The 19,391-nt window shown below is 27.4% G+C and overlaps 1 protein-coding gene across 1 annotated transcript; it reads left to right on the top strand.

The window, feature by feature from the left end:
* The first annotated feature begins 9,134 nt into the window (after positions 1-9,134).
* Positions 9,135-18,682, top strand: LOC107443948 (uncharacterized). The gene is made up of 2 exons (XM_016057974.5): positions 9,135-10,022; positions 17,982-18,682. Exons 1-2 carry the CDS (start codon positions 9,357-9,359, stop codon positions 18,543-18,545), a joined length of 1,230 nt encoding a protein of 409 aa, XP_015913460.1. The 5' UTR covers positions 9,135-9,356; the 3' UTR covers positions 18,546-18,682.
* The last annotated feature ends 709 nt before the right edge of the window (positions 18,683-19,391 follow it).

Here is a 19,391-nt window from a genome sequence, read left to right as displayed (position 1 = left end):
TAAAACATGCTCAAGATAATGAGAATTAAGAATACGTGATTTTTGTCACGAAAGTTAAAATTCCTATCCTTTATTAGTAAACATTCAAAAATTCGTATAAGGGCTTTATTTGGACCGTTAAGGCAGATAATGAAAGTTGTTTGTATTATTAACTCTCGGTACAATATAAAATAATAGTTATATTGTATTAACTAGGTTGTAATTAAATTCCACGCATTTGCTCCATTAGCAATAAATGCAACTTATACTTAATTATAAAATATTTCATGAATATCGTAAGAATAAAATAAAAGTAAAAGTATTTAATCAAACTATATTTGTTGTCACAATTATCTTGAACTACTTTTAAATTTGGTTAAACTGATCAAATATAATTTTTCTTCTTAAATATCTTTAGAGATTTTTATATTGTACTCAATTGCGACATTAAAACTGTTTTAGATGTATATATTATCATCAAAAAGTAAACTAAATTGCTTTAGATTTTTGCATTATTTAATTATCTTAAAACCTCATTATTTTCTCTCAAAAATGGTACTCTTATAAAATAAGAACTGACTTTTATTTCCAATTCGAAATTTAAAAAAAATATATATTTCATTTTTTTCTACGTTAGGTTTCTTTATTTGCTAAAAAAAATCCTAATTAAAATAGACAGGTGGCAATATTTTTTTTCCATCGACAATTTCCTTTAAAGAAAAGTAGGATTGATCCAATTTGGTTTCTGGTTTTGTAAATAGAAAAGATATTGTTTTTTAAAAGAAAGACTCTGAATAAAAAGGAAAGAAACTTATTAGAAACATTTCTATACAAATTCATTTATTTCCTTTGAGAGGTATTTTATAAGTAGATTTCCCAATAAAAGATATATTTCATTTATTTCTTTGTTATTAAACGTCTTTCAGCTTATAAAAATTCAAAAAAACAAAAATAATTTTTTTTCCTAATATCGATTTTTACTACTTTATTATTGGTCCAATTACTTTTGGGAAGATTTATAATTCAGTATTATTCAATTAATATAATAAAACTTTTGATTCATTTTGTTAGTAAATTAGAAAATCATGCAAAATTTTGTCACAGCAGATTAGCGCTCGATATATAATTTAGGACACAATTAAAATTTTAAAAATTAGTAACTGATATTCTTTTTTATTCTTTATAAAGTGGAAATATTTCCTGAAGTTGCAACAAATCCTATTGAATTCTTGCAAGCTGCGTCACGCGTACGTCACTTGATCAGGTTCGACGCCCACGCGTAACGTTGCTTGCAGGCACCGAATTAAATGTGATTTGAAAATAGATTCAACGTGAAAATAAATCCTAGTCTTAAAGCTGTAACGTTAACACGCCAAGCACAACCACGTGATTAGACACAGACATGTGATTAGTTGAAATTAACCAAATGAGGAAAATATTCTTTCCCCTTACATCAATAATTTTAAATGTCGAAATGTTTTACATATGATTTGTGCGGAATTTGTGCGACTTGTTGCAACTACAATAAAATACAATGAAGAAACTTATTCATGGATGTATTTATGTGGGTAATAGTAAAGGTTAGCATGGTGTGAAGAATAGAAGCCAGTATTGGGGAGCACTTTCACCAGTGCGTTATGCTTGCCTTCATTTGATTATTCCCATAGAGTTTATTTGTAGTGATATAAAAACTAATTTATAAATTTGGTTATTTACAAGAGAAAATTTTAGTGGATGATTTTAGGTAGACAAATTTTAAAAAATCGTCTATCTTCTTCTCATCAAAAATATGGCAATGAAAATCAAATTAATTTTAAGTATAAAACTAAGTGGATTTCTTTTTATAAATCAATCCTACTTAGAAAAATATTTTAATATAAAATAATTAGAAAAAAGTGGCCCTATTAAAGGTTAAGGATTGTTTTAAAAATACATCTTATTGCACAAACTATTTAAAAGTTAACGCGTAGTTCAGATTACAATTCAAGCTAAATCCTTAGCTCCTTAGTTTTCGTTTCAAAGAAGGTATTAAAAATAAATCACAATTCATAATGTTTTAGTTTTGCTACATTGTAATGCACTGTATATATTTTATCTTATAAACGTCAGTGAACAACCGACCTAATTTTTTGGGCTTATGGCTACTAATGTTCAAGTTCGTAGCCCTGTAATTCTAAATCCAATCCAGACAACAAAGGAACTCCTGGATCAAGTATTGTGAGAAATTTGTCTTCGAGGAAGACTTTTTGAACTAACCCACATTCGCGTTATATGGAGAGGAAAATTACGAATACATCCAACGTTTAGCTTGAGGGCAAAGAAACTCTAACCCATGATCCGTCTACTACTAAGGATATTTTTTACGTCAGCACTGCGGTCGGTGCCAGCCGGGTGTGGAATTCGTATCGGCCAGCCAATCACTGGGATTCTAACCCGGTTCACCTAATCGAAAGGCATACACTCTATCCCCTGAGCCACCACTACTCATGCACTCTATATAGTTAATATGACAATTAAAACGTAACAAATTCGATCCTATTCTTTTTATATTTGTGAAGAAAATGTTTTCGAAAATGAAACCCAACTCTTTAAATTTGTTACAGCGTGGCACTCAATATATAATTTAAAACGTAAACCATTATTTTTTATTATTCTTTTTAAAGACAACTATATAAAAATTAATTACAATGCTTTAATTTTGCTACAATTTAACTTTTAATGTATATTAAAGATAATAAATAAAACATAATTGGAATAACGCAGAAATTTTTTTTTTTTAGTGTGTACAGTGCGAAAAATAAAAAACGCACCACCCTGAATAATCGGAAATCCTGAAAATCTTCACGTTCTAGGAGTCAACATTGACGGTTCGAAGGAGAGATTTCTAATTTGCTAAATAGTTTGAGGTAGACGATATTTTAAGTTGCAAAAGCAGTCTCAAAAATATCCTTTCACTGAAAAAACATATTTTTTTCGACGAATTTGGACTTTCGACCCCAAAAATATAAAGAGTAAAAACTGTCTGGGAAATATGGTCCCAATAAATTTGTCAGAAGAGCGGTCCGAAGTTTGGCCATTTAATCTTAGTTTGACTTTTCTTGTAATTTTCCATGTCCCTAGGAATTTAATTATTAAATTCATTTATTTAAATATAATTCCACTTAAAAAGCAAATTTTGCGATTTATTATTATTTTTTTAATATTCTCTTTAGTAATGGTCAAAATTTTTTAAAATTGTAACAGATTTGAATTGGTACACTACTTTTTACATCATTTTAGAGAATGTACTTTTATATAGCAAAATCTAAAATTTCAATGAAATCAATCGAATAGTTTTTAGTTAGCCGAGAAATAATATTTTATAAAAGTCATAATTCAAAATTCCATTTTTCAGGAAAAAAAAGTTTTTTTTCACAGAAAGTACGATTCTGCGTCGGATTTTGTAACTTAAAATTTTATCTGAGCTTATTAATTAGAATATTTGAGGTCACCGCCTCGAACTATTAAGATTGAGTTTTAGTGCGTCGAAATCTGATCATTAGATTAAAAGTTATTCAGGGTCTTCCGTTTATTCATTTTATTTGCGCATTGTTAATAAAAAATTTCAAATCACATTTCATGTGATCAAAAACCTTTATAAATATATTTTCGAAATATTTAATGTAAAAACACTATCTAATGATTTAGTTTGAATTTTTTAAATCATTTTTAAAATCTCTTTTTTTCTGGTATTGTATGTAAATTATTGGAATCATTTGAGAGAATAAGAAATAAATTCAAAGGGTATTAAAGAAGGATTAGAAATACTTAGTTTAAATTCTACCACCGTAAGACATCGTTACTTTTTTTTTACCCCTCGAAAGAAATCGAATGAATAAATCTCTATAACAACTTAATCTTAAGATGTTTTCTTCTCTCAGAAAAGAAATATATAATTTTTTGTTTATTGGAAGTAAAAGTTTCCTAAAATAAGCAAATAATTAAATTGAAAAAAAGGAATAATATTTATGTATTTTTAGGAAGCTATTTTCTCTTAAAATGTTAAGAATTTCTTAAGCTTTTTAAGGAAATATATTTTCACCGGTTTGTATTTAAATATAAATAACATTTAATACATGTTATAAAACTATGAGTTCTCATCACTTTGCGACACATTGTTAGAAATTTCTCTGCATAAATGGTTAAATAGCAATTATATTCAATTTTTACTTTACCTTATTTAATCAAAACTGTCAAATAACGATAAAAAGATGCTATTCAATATCAAATATGAGAAAGAGATGTTGATTGTTTTTCCGTAATACGGTTAAACAACCAGAATTCTAACCACACCAACTTATGAAGTCATTTTGTTCCTGGCAGCTTTGTTCATGCTACAGCTGAAAAGGCAAATCTGTCAATATCACTACCGGCTGAACTGTGGTTGGAATCCCAGTTATGATACTTCATTATTTCTTTCATTCCTTCAATGCATGAAGAATTTCCAGTATCTTGCACTTTTCAATTGGGGATCTTGGATAATTTGAATATGAAACTATCATTTACGAATAAATGGCATACCAGTTGTAAACGGTTACAAAACCATAAAGGTAGAAATAACGTTCCTGACCGTGAACTTTATGATTTATCAGGTGGGCAGATAGTTACCGGCTATCTTACCATAATTTCAGAATGAAAACTCTAATAGTTTAATGGTATAGTGTTTAAAATAGACAAATTTATTAGTATATGTTGTTCTGCACAAATAATGTTAGCCATGTAAAATGACAAAAACTGAAAATTAATTTTTGCAATTTGATAAAGGTAAATTTGATAGATTTAGTAATCATTCATCTTAAAAAGTCGAAAATATCGAGATGTATTTTGTTAGAGCTTATTTGCTTTTCAGTTATTACATTTAGGTAAAAAAGAAAAGAGAAGCAAAGATAGAAACGCTAAGAAAAAATTGTAAAAATTTAAATGTTCATAATGGTGAATAATTCCTTTTTGCCAATACACTATTGTAGATTAGATAGCAGCACTTGAATGCGTAAAATGATTGATAAATCTTGAAAAGAATGACTTTATTATTCAAAACATTGAATATTTGGCTGGCATTTTCTGCGGTTCGTATCAACGTCTAGTTTTAAAATAATATTAAACCTTCAAATTGATCTGTCACAACACATCACTTTAGTTTTCTATATAGTGATAAATCTGAAAAGCTATGGAACAAAACAATTTCTTATCATACGAAAAACATTATTTATTCATTTAAAAATGTGCATACATACTGTATATTTATATGTTTATTATTATAAAACTGTATACTTATATGCTTTATTTCATCAAAAATATGTAGTTGAATCAATTTATTACAATTTTGATTTAAGGTAATCGCGAGTGACACGAGATATTTTTTTAAAAAAACGGTAACCACGATAAGAAATGCCGGATCAAATTATGGTAAAAAGTACTGGCAACCTTAGTGTAGCATTCGTAAAAACCATTTTACAATTAAAAAATTTTACCGTAATATTTACAATAATATTTATTTAATTACAGAAATTCAGTGATTTTTCGGTAAATATTAAAGCAAAAATTAAATGAAGTTATATAAGATTTTTTAATCTTCAAAATTGTTCGGTAAAAATAGATTTTTTGGAAAAAGATAGTGGCACCTTTAGTGCATGTAAATTTTATCGTTATAATGGCCTCAATTTTTTAGCAGTGTTGTGTTTAGCAGTTACTTAAAATAGATAATATTACGGGAGGATTTGACGAATTCTTAATTTTCTTCCTATCTGTATTATTTTTGCTTCGAAAAAGAAGTATCGAATGGATTGAGGACATTTCATTTTAGATCTCGATTTCTTAACAGTGTTGAGAGCCCTACTTAAAATACATGATATTACGCGAGGATTTGACGAATTCTTAATTTTCTTCATATCTGTATTATTTTTGCTTCGAAAAAGAAGTATCGAATGGATTGAGGACATTTCATTTTAGATCTCGATTTCTTAACAGTGTTGAGAGCCCTACTTAAAATACATGATATTACGGGAGGATTTGACGAATTCTTAATTTTCCTCCTATCTGTATTATTTTTGCTTCGAAAAAGAAGTATCGAATGGGTTGAGGACATTTCATTTTAGATCTCGATTTTTTAACAGTGTTGAGAGCCCTACTTAAAATACATGATATTACGCGAGGAGGCATTTAATTTCTTTTGAATCCCTTTAAAAATATCCCAAATTCTTCAAAAAATGTAAAGCAATGATGAGCGCAAGATATTTACGTCTTTTATCTACATTGATTTGAGTCACATACTCAGATAATCCCCACGGCTACAGTTAGGAGAAAGTTGAATTAGAAATTGTATTTATTGAAATGTTGCTATGCAAACAACAGGATTGATTAAAACATGGTTGATCATTTGCTTGCCTGTACGCACAAACATTGTTATCTATGGATAATACAGCCGCACATTATTGATTTCAGTTTCTTGTTCATTTTATCATTGCTTACCCTTGATAATGAGAAAAATTTGCGTCGCATATTTGTCGATTAAAAGCATAAAGTTAAATTTTAAAAAGAAGTGTGATTTAGTTTCTCTCAACACCAAACTTGGTTACAACTTTTTTACAAAATTTTTTTTTACCGTGTAGTTATGCAAAATGCTCCACGTCAGATTCGAATTTCTATGACGTACTTTTAGAAATATATTTTTCAATTGCGTCCCATCAATCTTTTAAAATTTTCAAAATGATAATGATACATATTTTTGGAAACTGAAAATTTAAAAAAAAAGCTTGTTGAAAGTTATTTCTATAAAAATAAAAATCTGAATAAAAATTTCTGATACATCAAAAATAGTATACAAACACTTTCGTATAAACGTTTTAGAAATAGAAATAAAAAATAATAATTGTAGGTATAAAAAAACTAAAACATTAGAAGAGTTTGATTTGATAATTAATCAAATTTTAAATTCTTAAATAAGAAAAATGTAAATGTACCTGAACATTTTGCATGAATAATAACATAAATTAAAGTTTCATAGCAAAAACGCTTTTTATTCTTTTGCAAACAAAATATTCCAGCATGCTCATTAAAAACTTTGACTTAAGAAAAGCTTTTTTTGTCCTTTTGCCAACAAAATATTCCTAGCATCACTCACTAAGTACTTTTATTTCACTGAATAATTTTATTTCACTAAATACACTTATTTCATTAAATATTTTAAATTCCCTAAATACTTTAAATTCACTAAATACTTTGACTAAGGAAGAGCAAATTTTTTTCATTTTACAAACAAATTATTCCAAGCATTTCTCACTAAATACTAGGACTAGAGAAGAGGGATTCTTTTTTTGTCCTTTTGCAAACAAAATATTCTTAACATTGCTCAATAAACACTTTTATTTCCCTAAATACTTTTATTTCTCTAAATACTTTGATTTCACTAAATACTTTTACTAAATAAGAGCTGTTTTTGTCCTTTTGCAAACAAAATAATTTAAACATCACTCTCTAAATACTTTGATTTCACTTAATATTTAGACTAAAGAAGAGCTTCCTTTGTCCTTTTACGAACAAAGTATTCGAGCATTACTCACTAAATACTTTGACTTTCATTAATGGATACTTTCCAAAGTAAAATATTAATAGTTGAAAACATATATTTTTACTTTTCTGAAATTATAAAAACATGAGGAAATAATGCTTACATCTTTGCTCTGAAATTACTAATATCTTTTTGAAAGTACATTTAGTTGCTCAAAACTTTCGTTAACTTTCTTCGAACATTATATTTACACTAAGAAAGCCCACACTGCAAACATTTCTAAAAATAAGAAAATTTATAAAAAAAAATGTATGTTTAAAAATATTTTTTCTGAGCTTAAGTAGAAATTCCCTCATTTCAATAATGTAATTTTTCTAAAAGAAAATCTATTCAAAAGTCACCTTTATATTTGAAAGGCAATAAAAGTATTCTATAGAAAAAATTTTTTCCCCTTACTTCAAAATGTTTTTTTTTTTTTATTAAGAGTTAATATTGGGTCACATAAAGCCGTATATGAATAGTGCCAAATTTAAAACTTTTTGATACTTGTTTTATTGAAAATTTAGAACAAAATTATCTATTCTTTAATACTGTATAACAATGTATTCTGCACAAACAAATAAACGGAACACCCTTAAAAAACGCCATTAAAAATCATATTTTAAATCACATTAACTAAAGATGATTTAGCATAATAAATCACAATTAGGAAAGTCGTATATTTAAAACTCGATTTCTCATAAACTATTTGACCGATTTCGCTCAATTTTTGCATTTTATCATCAAAAATTACATTCTTTTAAATGATGCAAAAAACTGTACACCTTGCTATTCAAAACTTATTGACCATTATTTAACATAATAAATGTTTTTAATACATTTTTAGCATGTAATTACTTAAAGATAGACAAATTTTACAATTGTGTGCAAAAGTTGTTCAAATCGCACAAAATGTTGACGAAAAATAGCGAAATACGCAAAAGTAAAATTAGCATTAAGTACCCCAAACAAATTATGGGCACCATGTTTCTCAGATTGCGGCTGCACCTTATATTTTGGGTGTCAGAAATTTGAATCCGACAAAAAAAGGCATGTTTATTTTAAGGGACTATGTTTTTATGTCTGATTTCGTTACTTAAACTATCGTCTACACTAATTAATTAGAGTATTTGAGGTCGCCCTCTCAAACCATTAAGATTGACTCCTTGAATATGGAGATCAGATCATTAGAACAAAAGTTATTCAGATCAGTCTGTTTTTTTTTTTGCTCAGTAACTGTACATAACCTAAAGATAAAACATATAATTTCATTATATTATTGAAATTATTATATTATTATGAATTTCATTATATTATTATAATTGTTTTCTCTGAATATATGTAAGTATTTTATTTTTAATATTAATTTTAAATTAATCTAAAGTCAAACTAGAACGCACTTTTCAGAACGGGAAAAGGGAGAACTCCCTTTTCCTTAGATAAAAACGCTTTTTAAGCCAAACAAAAACACGTTTATGATAATTGTTTAGCTCGACAAACTTTATCATGACCTCTTACTTTATCATATCAGAGAGAGGTATATTTCCCGGCAATAACTTTTTTATTGACAGATAACAAATAGAGAGTGATAACTTTCGAAGGAAAGAGTTTCTGTTTCCAGTTTTCTTATCTTCACAACTGGAGATATAAAAAGCACTGTTGCGCAGCGTAAAATAAATGATGAAAGCTTGTCTCCGATTACGTTGCTGAACTAGAATTTTTTTTAAATATTTATTCGAAGTAGAGTTCGCTCTGATATTTATTCTAAATCAGTGCTGTTTGTTCGAAAATCATGAGTTTCTTCGGTGAGCACCCACCAATTAACGCTTTGTCGAATTTCGACATTGAATTGCAGTATTTTTATAGTGAGCTTCTTTCAGCGATGTTGAAAAACGAGAAATTAAAGAAAACTGTTCTTAAATCTCTAGGTAAAGACAGAATCAGGCATATTCGGAAAATTAGTTCCAAGGTTTCTCTTCAATATACTGCCTATATATCCCGTTATGGTCCGTGCTATACATCGGCACTAGCGAATTATATGTTGCGTATGGTTAAAGACAATCCTTTTATTTTTCGAGATGCTCTTTGGAAAAGGTGCGTAAATATCTGCTGTTTCGGAAATGCTGTTTCGGAAATTGTTGCCATCTGTAAAATATTCAGCCTGGCTCAAGACGGATTCTGGGAATGTTCTCGGAAACCCCTAAAAATAAATGTGACAATTGCTGGTAAAACTCTTCACCACACGAAGGCTACCACAAATACCTTACAACTATTGTTAAAAATGAACAATATTTTGGACACTTCAAAGATGGTCGTTAGTGTTCAACATGTCAACGCGAATCCTGCTAAGCTCTTAAAAAGTTCATTAGTGAAAGTTCTGAAAGAGGCAGATTTGGTTACAATGGTGAAATACGTATCCACAAATCGAGTTGGAACAGTTATGGAGCAATTCATATGGGTAAGTTGAATTTTATGTTTCTTTTAATACTATTTCTATTTAATGCCACACTGAGAAAAAGAGAATGGTCAAAATTACCAGAATATGGTCAAATTTATTGTGTTTCTAGTTCCATGGAAACACCGAAAAGCTTGGTAACTTTCACCAAAATGTTTTGGTAATGATTTTGGTTATATCAACCATAAAATATAGTGTTATAATAAGTGATAAAATTTGAAAAGGTAGCAAAGTTTGATAATTTTATCATGATTCCTTAAAGAACGGCATAAAAACCCTTTTCCTAATAAATTTGCTTTTCAATTTTCTCCAGAATTTCTAATAAACATTACGAAATGCTGGTTTATAAATACCATGAATTTTGGTTTTATTATCAGATTTTCATACAGTGCGGTAATTTTATCAGAATATTTTTTTCAGTGCAATGCTTAGATATTTTTTAAGGTCGTTGATAGTAATTTTTGTTAACCTCCTGCGACACAGTGTTTAATACATTGGGAATTAATATAATTTCACTACTTAAAAAAATAAATATTTTTTCCCTTTAGTATATTTTTAAAAAGGCTCTGTCTGAGCAAAAATATAAAATTGTAAATGGGTTTACTCTCACTGCTCTGAGTTTTTAATTACTGTTAAAAATAGTAAGAAATGTAACAAATCTGATTTAGGTAACCGTTTGAACAGTTTGATAGCATATAAATATCTTATCATTTAAATTTAATGGATTTTGTTTTATGAAGAAAATGAGAAGATATGCATTAACACTATGAAGACTGAATATTGATGTATACCTAGAAAGATTAAAGGGGTTACATTAGCCCTCTCTAGATTGTTTGTGTAAAGATAAATTAGACATTAAAAATCTTGAAAGATAATCATAATTAACGTAATTGAAACATATTATAGACTTAATCATTGAGATTTTTTTATATTTTATTAAATTTTGTTAAGGAAAATCTATTTCATTCATCAGAATATTGACTTCTCAATTATAAGCACATGTTAATTTCTTAGATAATTGGTTTTTCGTTTCTCTATAAATAATTATTCGAGATATGATTAAATATTTTCGTTTTTCTAATGAAACTGGAGTACCTTCTAACCAAACTACTAAAGGGGCCAATTTAGCCCCTCTCTTCATTCTAGGTATAAGATCCTATATAAAAAATTTGATAAAGCTAACATATAAATGTTTATATAAGCACATAAATTGGGTCAAATTATGAAAAGTCAGGAATACTCAACAATTTCTGTCAAAGTTATTTTTCGAATTGTAAATTAACAAAGAACGAAAGGGGCCAAATTCTCTTCATTCATCTATCTAGTGGGAAAAATTTACGTTGATAAACAAAAAAGTCCTAAAAATTGAATTTTTTATGCAATGGTTAAAAATAACTAAAAAAGTTCATTTATTTAAATTTATTGAATTAGTATAAACATAATTTATCTTATGAGTTATTTCTCCTTTAAGTTCCTAAGCATTAATTGCTTTTCATGAAACTATTTAAATTTTTCTCAGGACGTTAAAATAATTTTTTTTCTCCTTTTTTGTTAGATGTTTCAATGGAGACTACAAAATTGAATATTTATTCCATGTTTCAACAGAAATTATTAAGCATACATGTTTTTTGTAGCATGTTTAACGTTACAGAAGTTTGCTTTTTGTAAATTATTTTTAGTTTTGTGAACAATTAGACTGTTTTTACGGACAGCTGAAAATTGCAATTTTTTCCCCAATCTCTATAAATATGCCTTTTTTAAAATTTAAAGAGAGCCCTTCTTATTTAAATTGGTATATTTTATTATATATTTCATTGCTATTTTCCGTAATATTCAAATTTATAATTTAAAGGAAAAAATCGTATTCATAAAAAATTTCCTTCGAAACTAAATTAACTGCTTATAAAATCAGTTTGTAAATATTTAAAATGCATTAAAATGAAGTAAATTGTGAGGAATCCATTTTAAAACATTGTCTTGTTTGGTTAAGAGTTTTGGAATGCGACTTAAGTTACTTATTTAAGCACGAACATAAGAACATTTCTGAAGTATGTTTATTTTAACGATAAAAAAAATTTAAACAAGGTAGCCAAAATCCAATTTTAAATTTGTTGCAAGTTCGCTAACTAATTTAAAATAATTTAGAATTTCGCAAGTAAATGTAACATAATCCTTTACAATTCTATAATATTTTTTTATCTTTACTTTTGTTTACTTTTAAAAGCTTATGTTTGCTTTTGAATAGTTCGCTAGTTGTTATTCAAAATAAATATATTACATGTTATTACTGTTTATTTAGCTTTGAAGAAATATCTGCAGTCTGGAAATTAAAAGCAAGTCTGAAGTTAAATAAAAAGCATAGTTTTTCAATATTCATTTCCTTAACTTCATATAGAATTCCGGTTTATCTCTTTAACTTTATATAGAATTCTAGTTGTCTATTTTTTCTAAAATTACATAATATTCGAAATCGTTTAGAGCACTATTTGGCATCGGTTTCTATTGTAGACTATTTAACTTAATTATTTTTGTGGTCAACTCATATTCAAAATAAATTTTATTTTATTGTGAATATTTAAACCAATTACATTAAGTGATTTAAGATTTTTTTTTCAGTTTCAAATGATTCTTCTTATTTTTATAAAATCTATATGAAAATAAATTGAAGGAATTTATATTAAAAGGCCTTCTAATGAATTTAAATTCAATTCACTTTATAAATAGGAATGATTCATGGAAGTAAAGAGATTTAAAAATATAAAATAGAAAAAAAGAATAGAAAATATATTATGTGTTTCGCTAAAGAAAATACTTTTTTTTTCTGAAAATTAGAATTAGTTGTATATTAACTTAATTTATAATGCAATTTATTGTAAGGCATAAATTAGTGCTGATATATATGTATTCTGAAATGTGTATCATGATGTAATTGTTTTCTTAACGTTCCATATACTATTGCATGATTTCATAAAAATTCTAGTTTACTGCATATCAGGTTAAATTTTTTAATTATTACTTTTATTGAATTCGGTTACAAGAAAAGGAAAATCGTTGTTGTCAATTTCAATATTTTGTAAATCATAATATTTATCTTTATCTCTCATTTCACTAAAATATTTAAGAAAATGGAACTTAGTGAGTTTATATGCTAAAGCTTGTTTTGTGTGTTAATATTTGGTTTTCATTAGACTATTACACTTCCAAAAGAAAAAAGAAAAAGGTTTTCATAGTATAGCAAAAATGTGTCAAAAATAGCTCCGGCATAAATAATAGTCGAATTTGTACACTACATGCTTTCAAAATTAAAGCAGAATGTACTAATTTCTTTGCGAAATATTTAGTCTCAAAAGTGTTGTAGAAATAATGATGCATGAGAGAAATGTTTATTGGATGCCAACACGACTCAAACTAAGCACCTTCAAGTTTGTAGTTGGATGTTTTAAACACCACAGTTGTACACCCCACCCCGGGGAGAGTTAGGAAGATTTATGTTATATATCAACGCCACAATAACACATCATGATATAAATTCTTTTTGCTCAATCGTTTTTAAGCTGTCGTGAAATAAGCAAAAAAGTTAGATTAAAATTAACAATTTTCTAATAAATCTATTGAGACTATATTCTCCAAATTGCAATCCTTTTTATCAGTGAAATTTTAAATTAGTATGTAATTATTGCTTAGTACGTATTTTATTACTCATTCTTAATGGTTAGAAGTGATGACTTTAAATATGCTATTTAATTAGTGCAGACGATAATTTAAGTTACGATATCAGACACATAAGCGTACTTTCTCAGAATAAACATACTTCTTTTTCAATGAATTTAGATTACTGACCCTCAAAATATAGGGGGTAGCTGCAATCTGGGAAATATGGTCCCAATAGTATGAGAGAGATCCAAAGCTTGGACTCCTTAATGTTAAATTTATTTTTTGCGCATTTCGCTATTTCTAGAGAACAAATGCAAATTGAAAATCTTTTACACACAATTATATAATCGTTTATCCAAAGATAATTCTAAGCGAAAAAATAAATTTTAGTAAATATTTAGTATTTTTTATTATTTTATTAAATAACAGTCGAAAAAATTTTAAATTTTAAAACAATATAATCCCAGACTTTTTTTGTCAAAACTTTAAATTAATTTTTTTAATAATACTTATTATTGCTAATACTTTTTAATTTTAATTCAATAAAGAACCACATTAAAAATGCATATTTTACGTTACCTGAAAATACTTGAGCAGGACTTGTACAATATTTCTCCTTACACAAGCTATGTCAAAGGAATCAGATTCGATTGACTACCACATTTTATAAATTATTAAAAGATACAGGGAAAAAAAGACTAGCATAACAATTCAGGTAACACTTAATAATATTTTATTCCAATTTTTCGCCTCATTTTTCAGTATATTAAATATCTTTATTTTCTAGACTGTATGACAGTAAAATGACCGATTATCAATAATATTAAACTTTGAGTTTCAGTTTTATAGTAGATAACAGGTGTTTAATATTTCTGATACTCAAATACTGAATTAAGGGGTAATATGGTGGTTGGAAACCCCATGATAGAATTGCGGCGACATTGTCGCAGATTGTTACAAATGCTCTTGCAGAAAGAATTTTCTTTCGGGAAGTAAAGAATTTTGGTTTTCCTTTCTGCCAAAATTTTCCTTCTCTAAAATTAAAAGATTCTTTTTTCGCACATCAGAGGGGAAAGAAATGTTCGTGATTTTTCTATTCTTATTTGAGAAGAATAAAAAAATTTAGAATAATGAAGAAAAAAAATTTCTTTTCCACAGAAATATTGAAAGATTTTTTTACTCTCCAGAAATCATTCTTTTGTCGCATTCATTTTGCGCAGATTTTCTCGTTAATCCATGCGGTATTTCAAGCGTTCTTCTGACGGTTATTGTTAATTTTCACATTTAGAAAAAAAAAAGCCCGATGTTTTTAAACAATTTAATTGTAAGCGAAACTCAAATCAATTATTTACTTTTAACGTGACGATTTCATAGTTTTTTCAACTTTTTATTGCTAGTGCTACTTAAAACTCCGTGAGGTTTTTAAATATCCAGATATATTTCTGACAATATAGGAATTTTTTTTTTGTAAACACAGCGATTTTGTTACTTTAAATTCTATTTGTAACATGTATATTTGTTATTATTATAAACATCCTGGAGAAAGATATTTGTCGCAGAAAGCCCAAAAAAATTTTGCCACAGGGGTTGGAAAGATACTAAAATGACGTAGTGATATAGTAACTTTTGCTTCACTTACATTTGCTTTACAATAACATATATTTGCTACGTCAATGCAATGACCATACGCAACTTCGCATTAACGCAACTTCAATACAAGCTATTCATACAAGCAAGCATTAACGCAACTTCAAACAATTAAATATTTATGAAAACGTTTTTGTATTGTTCTTAAGAATTATGGACAATTTCTTTAGTAAAAGTAGTATAATTTAGTTTTGTTTAAAATTTAATGCCATACAATTTAAATTAAGACAAAAGTGAGCTAAAAACGGCTGTATTAAAAATGACAAATTATCATTTATTTAAGTCCTGGAGTTAAACGGAATGCCAATAATATTTTTTTTTTATTTTTCCATTGAATTTACGATTGAATGGGCTTGAAGTTAATTTTGAAAAAGCTATAAATCAATTTAGCAATTATTAAGGCCCGGATTTTGATGACATTTGCATTTTTTGCATTTTTGGACTTTTTTTGCCCTTTAGAGTATTTTTTTAGATTTATAGGGCATTTTTCTTTAGATTGTGGGGCGTATTTTGCATTTTAAAACATTTTTTAAGTTTTTTGTTAATTTTTTCCAATTTTTATTATTTTTTATTAATTTTTATTATTAAACTGGCTTCCAAACAATGAAGAAAATCTCTAGGATATTAACAGGTGAGGCAACATCTTTTTAAATTGAAGAAGAATTGTCAGTAAGTGAGACCGCCTTTTTCAAGTACGCACCAATAACATCAGTAGACGTTGAAAGAAGCTTCTCCAGGTATAAAAATTTACTTTCAGACAAGAGACGCTCGTTTACATTTCAAAATATCAAAAAACATTTAATAATCCAATATAATTCTGATATTTGGTAATATTATGAGATGAAAGTTGTTATATTCATTAAAGTTTCTATACAAAATGAAAATGTTTTGGAGTCAATATATTTTCCTTTTTTTTTGTTATTTTGGGATATAAAACATATTTTTCAAACTTTAACGAACGTAGAACAAGTATTGCATTGCTTTATATTTTTTGAAATGACTCATAATAATTTTAAAGAATAAAAACATTGTTTTAGTTCAATATTTTTACTCTATTTATTTCATATCATAAGGCATTTTTAGCGCAATTTTCGCCTTTTTAGAGCATTTTTAAGGGCATTTTTTGCACTTTTTAAGGGCATTAGTTGAGATTTTTTAGGTCATCAAAATCTGGGCTCTAGCAATTATAAATTATTATTATCTTTACTTTAGAAAACAAACTTTGTAATTGTAGTTGTCATTTGATGATTTCAATTTTTATTAATACGCTGTGGTTCTTATATGTTTGTAATCGAAAGTAAGATTGGTCAATATTCAACAGAGTAAAAAGTGACATCAATCAAAATTGATACTTGAATCTTTTAAAATAACAAATTTATTATCTTATTATCGTTTCAAGCATGAAAGAGTAGAAAATAATTCTTGCTTGAAACCTTCCATTTTTTTAAATCTCAATTGGAAGTCTTAAACTGAATTGAAAATATTTCATTATATTACACTAAATAAGTATTTTTTTTTATTTCAAGCAAAATATCATGTAGAATATTTTAATGAAAAGTAAATATCATTTGCAGATTAATTTAAATTCTTATTGAATAGAAATTGTCGTCCTTTAGAAATCTAATGTTTTACAATAACTGCAGGTTCTTGCAAAGGTCGATTTTCGACTAAATGAAATTACGAAAAATAAAATCTTTGAGGTGATGAAAATTAAATACAATCGCCAGATTAAGGTAGATGTGAAAAGCAGTTTTTTTTTTCAACATTGGAACATTATTTTCAGCGCATGAAAATTTATCTGCTTTTGTCTTTCTTAAACTGACTCTGTTGCAATAAGACTATTTCTCACTTTATAATTAATAGGCAAGACGTGATTTATAAATTAATTGTGAATCTTGTGGGAGTCGAGTAATATTGAGTATGAATTGTATTTTTTTTCTTTATATTTGTGCTGAAAATATGCTCTTACGAAACACCGAAATTTGCATGCCATTTTTTTATCACCGCTGTTTAACAGCTGACCTATTTTTGAGTTTACGACTATCAAAGTTCGACTCCAATGCCTTGTAGCTTTTGACCCAACCCAGAAGACAAGAAAATTCATGGATCAAGTACAGGAACAAACTGTCCTTCATGACATTTTTGATGGAACTAAACCACTTTTGCGTTACATGGAGAGAAAAACCGAGAAAAAAATGATAAATTGGTTTTGACTCTATGAAAACACCAAAAACAAGACTCGGTAATTTTTATTGAATCTTTTTGGTAATGATTTTGGAACTCAACAAATATAATTGTGGTAAAATTTGGTAAATTTATCATGGTTCCTTGGAGCTTCACTTAAACATTTTTCATTTGGTTGAGTTCAGTTTTCAATTTTGTATTTTTTTCTGAACGTGTGATAATAAGAACTCAAATTTTGAAAACAGAAACTTCAGGTAAACCGTTGCCAAGCTGAAAAAATTACGAAATAAATGCTTTAAATACCGTATATATCTGGGTTTTTTTTAAAAAAAAACCAGAATTGCGCTTTTTTTTATTCGAAATGTTATCACCATGCAGCACCATTCTTCCCGTGTACAAATAAATTGAATTTTAGTTATTAATCTACTGAAGAGTTTTTATCAAATTGTATACTTATTTTTTACTTTTTTTTTACAGGAAGTAGCTGATAATATGAAGATAGGTGGCACTCTATTTTTCTTGGATACTGGCATGATTCAACAGTGTAAGCTACTTCAAAAAGTGCTTGAGCCTTTGAATGACTTTAAGAATATTTACGGGCCAAACAATATAGAACCTTTTTGTATCAGCATAAAATCTGTTCAAAAATCTGTAGAACTTTTTTGGTCCAGGTTCCAAGGTAACATTTGCCTTACTGGTTGCATTGTCAATTCCTGCGCTTGGATGAAGTCGGAATCAACACCCGCTGAGAAGGAAACTGGATTTACGAAGAAGAATTCCAAATTGTCTCGCAAAACAATGATGGAAAAGGTTAGAAAAGCTAAGGAAGAATGGTGCCAAAATATGCAAAAAAGCCAGAAAGCTTTAGAAGAGTATCACCGACAAGTTCGCCAAATTATGCCCAATAAAAACAGTTTAAAAGAAGACGATTTTTGCTTCTTTTTAGATTACCCAAAACATAATGAAACCATTTTATTCAAAAGTAAATCGAAAAGTAGAAGAGTTTATCTTGATGATAGAGCAGATTTTTCTGTCGCATGATTGACTATTGTACTATTTTTCTTATCACGATAGTATTTAGTGGTAAATTGTTTTTAAACATAAATTTCTATTTGTAATGAATTATATTGTAAATATGAAGAATGCCTTGTTATAAATGAAATAAATATTTATTTTAACCTATGTGTTTTTTGTAATAAGAATGGAACACCTTAGCTCTAAAGACATGCTTAAAATAAATTTAAAATTTCACATCTAGGCCAACAGACTAACAACAGTAGCTTAAATATTAAATACGAAAAATGAAAAGTGTTGAAATGAATTGGACTTAATTTTAACATATTTTCAGAGAAAAGTTACAATTAAGATTATAGCAAGTTTTAGAACTTCCTGAAACATCCAGTTAAAATTCTTTTTACACTCAAGCTAGAAAAAAAAATTCTTTAGCAATTACAGCCAATGTAAATTTCATTACATTTTGAATGAATTTTTAATAATTTAGATAGATTAATGTCAATTAATTATATTTCCCCATTTTTTTCAGTTCCATTCGGATTTTCCATTTTTTAATAAAAAAAATCTTAGTACTTCCAAAATCAGTTAAATTAGATTACAAAACGTCCAAAGTGTAGTAACGCCAAAAGTAAAAAAATAGATCGTTGTAATATTTTTTTCCTTTACCGAAGTTAAACATTTTATGGGTAAGTTTAGTAGTTTACAAATTTAACTGAAAATCTGTGAAAGATTTGGAGTGACATAAAAAAAAATAAAAATGTTAAAATGAATTTAACTTAATCGGAAAATATGCTAAAATTGCATTATGAAAATACAAGTTTCAGAATTTTCTGAAACATCCAGTTAAATTTCTTTTTACGTTCAAGCTGGAAA

Source organism: Parasteatoda tepidariorum, chromosome 4 (assembly GCF_982258835.1).
Source record: "Parasteatoda tepidariorum strain Cologne lab strain chromosome 4, Ptep-v5.0, whole genome shotgun sequence".
NCBI lineage: Eukaryota > Metazoa > Arthropoda > Arachnida > Araneae > Theridiidae > Parasteatoda > Parasteatoda tepidariorum.
The sequence above is the reverse complement of the archived record's forward strand: the minus strand, read 5'-3'. Positions and strand labels throughout refer to the sequence as shown.